Raw genomic sequence first — 7,585 nt, forward strand, 5'->3', positions numbered from 1 at the left:
TCTTTATCTAGACCTCTATAAATGCCCTTTGCCTCCCAGCTCTTTCATCTATTTCCCTTGATTTTCCTTCTGTCCCACTATCATGCTCCGGGTGAGTCATCTTGAGGAAAGGTTTGGCACGTTATCTTTCAAGGTCACTGAGCACCTTGCCCTTCCCACAGACCACCACCAGCCTTGGTGGGTCACATTGCCTGATGGGTATAGGTCCACAAGGGCTGGTAACAACTTCACCCCTGGGTCTGGAGAGTTGTCGCTGTGAAGGGCCCAGGAGAGCCCCCCAGGCCTGTGGCCTGTTACCTCAGAAAAGTCACGTGAAGGGCGGACAGAACTAGTGACCTTGTGAGTCAGTCTGAAGCCAGTGGCTTGGCTCTCACAGAGGGAGCTGGGGAGCTGGATTGGGTGGCCCTATGGCCACCAGCAGGGTGGCTCCAGCAGGGATTTGCTGCTCTTGAAACGGAGAGACGGTGGCTTGTAAGAAGGTTTTAAGGCCATTTTTCCCATGGCCCTTTTGAAGCCCCCCAGAGTATCATGGCTAAGAGGCTGGACTCTAAGCTAGACAGCCTGAATTCTGACCCAGTCCCCTGGGCAGGCGGCGTCGGCCGTCTGTGCCTCCGCTTCTCATCTGTAAGTGGGGGGACGGGGAGGGTCCAAGGCTGCCCGGCTCGTGAAAGCAGCCCTGGTGATCACTGTAGCACGGCTCCTGGTCCGTTTGGGAGTCACTTCTTACTCTCCACTACAAATTCCTAATTCTCCAAGAGTTCGCCAAGCCACTGCTCGACATTATTACGTGGTGAGCGGTCACTTGTGATGAACTGGTGATTTCATTGTGCCCCTAAAGAGGGTAGACGAGCTCCTCACGGTGGGCATATGCAGGGCACACGAGGCTGGCGGGGCAGTGCGGTGGGAAGTGGAAGGCGTGAGTCAGGCCAGCCTGGCCCGTCGGGCGGGCTCTCCATTCTGACCTCTTAGACTGGCGAGGCTCAGTCTCTGAGACCAGCAGCTGTTGCCAGCAAGGCAGCAGGCTGCTTCAGAAAGGGGAGAAGGTAGCTCCAGTTGCCTGGTCCAGAAAGCAACAAGGCACACGGCTCCTGAACGGCCTTCCCCCAGCTGTTCTTTCTCCTCTGGCTCCGGAGGGTAACTCCACCTCCCTGAGCTCCAGCCACGCCCCCTTCTCACGCCTGCAGCCCTGCCATGGGCCACAGGCCCCGCATGGGCAGTGACCTTTGCTCTCCCCGCAGGAGGAGATGGCCGAGCTGAAGGCTCAGCTCTACTTGCTGGAGAAAGAGAAGAAGGCTCTGGAGCTGAAACTGAGCACCCGGGAGGCCCAGGAGCAGGCCTACCTGGTGCACATCGAGCACCTCAAGTCCGAGGTGGAGGAGCACAAGGAGCAGCGGATGCGGTCCCTCAGCTCCACCGGCAGCAGCAGCAAGGACAAGCCTAGCAAGGTAGGCGAGGACCCGGGGGCTGGAGTTCTTTGCTCAGGCCTGCCCGCCACGACCGGCCACAGCCCCCCGGGCTGCCCAGCCTGGGTTTCCTCATCTGCAGAAAGGTTCCACGGGTCCAAAAAGGAGACAGAAGCTGCATATTGAGAGGGCAGGCAGCCTCACTTTCTGTAATAATTGAAACATTTTCTTGCAGGGGAGCCCTCTGTGTTGTTGCCTGGTAGTCTGGTTGGTCCCCCCTCTTTTCTCTAGTCCCCTTTCACACGGCAGCCGGCACTGGCTGAACCCTTCTCTCCCCAGGCTCTGCTTTTTGAAATTGATGCTGTTTTAACCATTTCACCGACACACGACCTGAATGGCATCCATTTTGATAGTCCAGTCACACTCGGGAGGTGTGCAGCCGCCCCCGCCATCCATTCCAGGACGTCTTATTCCCCGTGCTCCTTGTTGTCCACTCCCCGATTCCTGCCAGCCTCCCTCCCCTGTCACATCCCTTTGAATCTGCTCATCCAGTTGTCTCTGTAGCTGCGCCTAACCTGCGTTTCATACGCAGAAAATCATTCAAGATCAAGACAATGCAAACAAAAGGCCCCACAGACCTTGATTATGAGGAAATGTGTCACCTCAGTTTACGTAAGGGAAACCAGGTGCTCCTCTCCCCCAAATGAGGCATCTCCCAGCTTACAGACCAAAGACGCAGGAGGTGCCCCAGCCCAGGCTCAGTCACTGCCATCCAGTCAGGTCTGACGCACAGTGACCCTATACGGCAGAGTAGACCCGCCGCTGTGGGGTCAGAGTCTAGGGCTGGTTATGGAGCAGAAGCCTCCTCTGCCTCCCTCGTAGCAGCTGGTGGTTTCAAACTGACCCTGTGGTTAGCAGCGCAACTCATAACCCACTACACCGCAGGGCTCCTCGCCTCACCTCTGTTTCCTGGGGCCTGCAGTGCCGCCCCGCTTCTGCTGGAGTTTCTGGCCATCGGTGGGATGAGCTGGTGAGCAGGAAGGCAGAGATCGCAGAGTAAATCACCACAGGGTGGGTGTCGGTAACTCCCACGCGCCCAGCAGCCCACAGGTCTGTTCTCTAGAGTCCAAAGTCATTCAGTTGTCCGTAGCCTTTTAGAAATAGTTCAAAGACCGCATTGGCGGGGAAAGCACAAAAGCAAAATCAGATCTGGACCTGAGGAAATCAGGGTCCCGGGGCTCCATGCATTCCGTGTGTGGGAGTTTCTCTTCTTATCGCCAGCTTCCCCCGGCCCTACCTTGTTTCAGGCCACAGCTTGCCGACTGTGGGCTGCTGTTCTAGCAGGTGGCTTCTGGTGGCTTGGCTGGCACGAACACAGAAGTCTGCAGGGAGTTGCGTACCCAGGAAGCATGGAGCAGTGCCCCTGCCACATGGCAATGAACCAACTCCCCGTAAATAGATAAGGGAGCCCCTGCTTGGTGCAAACCATTAACAGACTCGTGCATTTGGCTGCTGTCTGAAACACTGGGGCTCAGGTCGCCTCAGGGGTAACTTGAACAAAGAACGACCTGGCCGTCAGCGTCTGAAACTGCAGCCCTGTCTGGAAAGTGCCAGGGAGCACAGGTGTATCCTCTGAGACACACAGGGCCACCGTGAGTCGGAGGTGACTGTAGGCACCTGGTTTAAATCGGCTAGGACTTGGAAGCCTGCTTTACAGAGAGCCACACCTACACTTTACCCACCTCCCACCTACTAAGGCACCAAGGGCACACACAGCCCTGGTAACTAGCTGGACCGGGTCTCCCCAGCCCCTAGTGGCTTCCCATTCATCCAGCTAGCCGGTACTGTGCACTGGACAGGGCCTGGGTGAAGTGCTGGAGGCAGTTCCATCTGCCTCCCAGGAACTGACATTCGGGGGTGAGGTTCATGTGCCACCTCGGGGCACCACGGACCAGGCACGGGGTCCAGACTGGAGAGTCAGTAAGGGCCTGGGACGAAACAGGCTTCTGAGCTGCGGCCTAGTGAAGAGAGAGGGGCTGGGCCTGCTGATGGGCCCTGGGGAGGGGAAGGCCAGCAACAGCATCTGCAGGGGCTACAGGGGAGGGCAGTTGGCCGAACTCACTGGAGATGTCCCCAGCGTGTCACGCAGCGGACAATGGGGATCAGAGGAAGGATTTTCCTGGGGGTGGGGGGTGGGGGGTTGACATGATCTGATTTGGGCTTCAGAAAGGGCACTGGTGAGGGTACTATGAGCTGTCTGCCCAGGGCCTGGCTGTGGTGGGCAGCAGCTGACACGGTACCATTTCACCCGGCAGCATCGGGACCCAGGAGACAGTGTGGGCAGTTCTGTGTAAGCACCTTTGAGCCCGGTTTCCAGCCTGCCTGTATTTTGGGAGAGAGCCCAAGAGACAGGGCCCCAGTGTGCAATCTGGGTGGTGTGGAAATGGACTCCCGGAGTCCCTGCCAGAGGCCCATGAACCGAGCATTCTCCCCAGCTGCCCAGTATTTATTTTGACTGGTGGAAGCACTGTGTTTTGTGGAGTGGCTTCAAAGCACAGAGACCTCTCAGAGGGAAAAGGCCAAATGATTTTTTTCCTTGCGCTCTTTCACTTCAGAGTAAGAAGTTATGGAACGTACCATAGGTAGGTTTTGCTGGGGTAATGGAGTTTAATTAGAGTAAGCCGATTGCCTTGTCTTTCAAATATTAAACACTTGGCCGTTTCAGTAACTCCCCGACCTGGGGAATGTATTTGGCAGTGTTTGTTGGATTTGTTGTATCCTCTGATACTGGGCCCGGGTGGCTCAGTAGTTGAAAAGTTAGTGGTTGGATCCATGAGCCACTCCTTGGGGGAAACCCCCTGGCAGCCCTGCTCTGACTCTAAGGCGCGCTCTCGCTTGGGACCGCCTGCCTGGAGGACTGTGGGTTTGGGCAGGTTGGTAGACGAGCGAGGCACGCAGTCCAGGGCCGGAGCCCGCATTTTCCTGTAAAGGATCAGAGAGTAACGATTTCAGGTTTCACAGGCCAGGGGGACTCCAGCGAGAGAGAACGTGTGTTTTTGTCGAGGGCTTGCAATGCGAGAGCCAATCCACATATGAGCAAAAGGGTTTGCCTGTGTGCCAAGAAAAACCGAACTCGCTGCCATCCAGTTGATGCCAACGCATAGGGACTCTAGAGGACTGGGTCAAACTGCCCCCTGGGGTTTCTGAGACTATATAACTCTGTTTTTAAAAATCATTTTATTGGGGGATCTTACAGCTCTTATCATAACCCATATATATACTCATTTCGTCAAACACATCCGTACAGATGTTGTCATCACCTTTTTCAAAACATTATCTTTCTGCTTGAGCCCCTGGCATCAGCTCCTCATCTCCCCTCCCCCAAGACAGTATAACTCTCCATGGGAGTAGAAAGCCCCACCTCTCTCCTGGGCTTTCGAACAGCTGACCTCAGGACCAGCAGTCCAGCTCAGAACCACTACGCCACCAGTAGCTCTCTGTTTATGGCTGTTGTAATCTGAGTTCCTTATCATTTTTGTATGTCATAAAATCATTCTTTTGACTTTTATTTCTTGCATTTTAAACATGAAAGACACTCAGCCTGTAGGTATACAAAAACCAAGGTTAGGCCAGATTTAGGTCTAGAACATCCATTCTTGCTCTTTTGGATGAGTGTTAATGCTTATTAATGAACAATTCCCTCTAGCCAACACAGCTGGGTCCCAAACCTTATCCATGTTGCATCAGGCTCTGGCAGTTCTAATTTAGATTTGAGACACAATCAGATGTGTTCGTATGCGGCACCCTGGGGGAGGCAGCGTGCACCTCTTGGCAGCCCCGAGTGTGTCCAAGTAGAACTGAGCTCCCAGGGTTGTCAGTGGCTGATTTGGGGAAGTAGACTGCCAGTCCTTTTTTCCGAAGTGCCTCTGCGTGCAGTCAAACCTCCAGCCTTTCAGTTTGTAGCTGAACACATAACCATTTGCACTGCTGGGAGACAAAGACAATCCTTATCTTTAGAAAATGTTGGCACCAAATGGAACTGGATATTCAAAAGACTGAGAGTATTGTGAGAGTTTTGAAAGAGTGCACAGGCTCTAATGGCAGAGGGGACTTGTGAGGCAGAGGGAGGGAGGGAGGAGAGGCAGGTGCAGTAGTGAGGGGCCCAGATGCTGGCTGTGCTGTGCAGAGACCCTGGGGATAGCAGCTTTCTGTTAGGAGAGGGTTGAGGCAGGCACTTTAGCCTCCTGGCATCTGCATTTCTAGCAATGGGTTGCTACCTCTTTATAGCACTGGTCACCTCGTGATAGCAATTTCTGTGGGGCTTCTGGCTTTTTATTATCAGGCCTGGGGTTTTGTGAATTGTATTTAGTTATCAGATGAATGCTTCCCCCAGGCATTTTCCTATGTAGTGTAGCTGCTGTCTCTGTCTGAATGCAAAGAACTGAGAACATTCGATCCTGTATGGTCTCAGCATGGAGTCCTGTGTCTGACATTTCCTCATCTGTGAAAGGAGAAGATTGGGTTTGGATCAGTGTTTCACAACGTGGGCAGTTCCACCCCTGGGGCGGGGAGTGGCCTGTAAAAGCAGATGCCTACACTTTATCCTGGTCTACAAGACAAACCTTTTCAAATGGGGCAGTGCTGAGTAAATTTTTCATTTTTTCCTGAAAAGAGGGTAGTAGGTCAAATAAGATTGGGAAACTATGGTTTAGATCAGCAGTTCTCAACCTGTGGGTCACAACTCCTTTGGGGGTTGAACGACCCTTTCACAAGGGTTGCCTGATTCATAACAAATTTAGAAAATAATAGCAAAATTACAGTTATGAAGAAGCAACGAAAATGATTTTATGGCTGGGGGTCACCACAACATGAGGAACTGTGTTAAAGTGTCACGGCATGAGGAAGGTTGGGATGTCCAAGGCCCTGCTGAATGAGGGAGGGTTGGGCTTCCTTCTACTGTGCCTCCTCTTTCGGCTCTTCTGGATGCTCACATTGAACCCAGTGACAGTCTAAACATGGATTGATATTGGGTTTCTCCCAATGGAAAACGGGAGCGGGTGATGGAAGACACAGTCGTGTGAATTTCTCATTTCTACTTTCTGAATCACAACAGGCTTCACCCAGCCCTGCTCTGGAACCAGGGCCTGTGTTAAAAGCCTCACTCTATCGTGTAACGCTGGGCAGTTTAACTTGTCTGGAAAGTGGGGATGATTAGAGTATCTTCAATGAACATAGATGCTTGTATGCCGACGTTACTTGTAGCCCTGTTCACAATAACCAAAAGGTGTAAGCAGTCTAAATGCCCATCGGCAGAGGAATGGGTACAGCAGGATGTGGTCCGTGATTGCGGTGGGCCATCACTCGGCCATAGAACTGAAGCTGGCACATGACTCACCGTGGAGGAATGTTGAAAATGCCAAGAGAAATAAATCAGTCATAAAGAGACAGGTGTTGTTAATATAACCTTACTTGTCTGCAGTCTCTAGAATACGCAGGAACATAGGCTAAAGTTTTTGTTTCAAACCATTTTATTAGCCATAATCCAGACATCATGCCATTCAATAGTTCACTCATATCAAGAAGTGTTTACAATTACTACCTCAGTCAGTTTAAAGACATTTTCCTCCTCCTCGTACTCCTTGATATTAGCTCTCCATTACGTCACCTCCCCCTGCCACCATCGCCCCCAGGAACTGTTAATCTAGTTATTCTATATTGAAGAACATAGAAAAATACAGAACAGAGAGTCAAGAAGGCTACCAACACTGACAAATGCAACAGATGCACTCTAGTTCGAGAAAAAGCTAAAACAGAAAATATTAAAAACCAGATCAAGCTCAGTGTGTCAAGGAGATCAGTGATAAGTTTTACCATTCAAGTGAGGCTTTTTAATTTTAATGTACTAGATCTCATCAACTCTCTGTACTGTCTGATAAACAGGCTATTCCAATCCCTGAGTTATGGTCAAAGGCAAATCACTGGAGGCTTATTCCGTGTGTAGATCCTGTCAGTGTATTTTGGGTTTCCACTGTCATCCAAAGCCTTCTGCAAACCATTATTTCACAACTTAAGCTCTGATACCATTCCCTCCTTCAGATTTGGATTATTATTTACAATCCTTGGACCACCCCTGCTGCTGTGCTTCTTCCATATGGGCTTAATTGGCATCTCACTTAGGTGGC

General features: G+C 51.9%; 1 protein-coding gene across 1 annotated transcript in view; it reads left to right on the plus strand.

The window, feature by feature from the left end:
* MCC (MCC regulator of WNT signaling pathway) overlaps window positions 1-7,585 on the plus strand; it is a 332,143-nt gene that overhangs the window by 299,386 nt on the left and 25,172 nt on the right. The window contains exon 13 of the mRNA XM_013005658.2: window positions 1,239-1,445. Coding sequence (XP_012861112.1) covers window positions 1,239-1,445 — 207 coding nt within the window. The remainder of the gene's footprint in view (window positions 1-1,238; window positions 1,446-7,585) is intronic.

The sequence above is a fragment of the Echinops telfairi genome, unplaced genomic scaffold (assembly GCF_000313985.2).
Source record: "Echinops telfairi isolate 266 unplaced genomic scaffold, ASM31398v2 ScPeMD7_7469;HRSCAF=8507_1, whole genome shotgun sequence".
NCBI classification, from domain to species: Eukaryota; Metazoa; Chordata; class Mammalia; order Afrosoricida; family Tenrecidae; genus Echinops; species Echinops telfairi.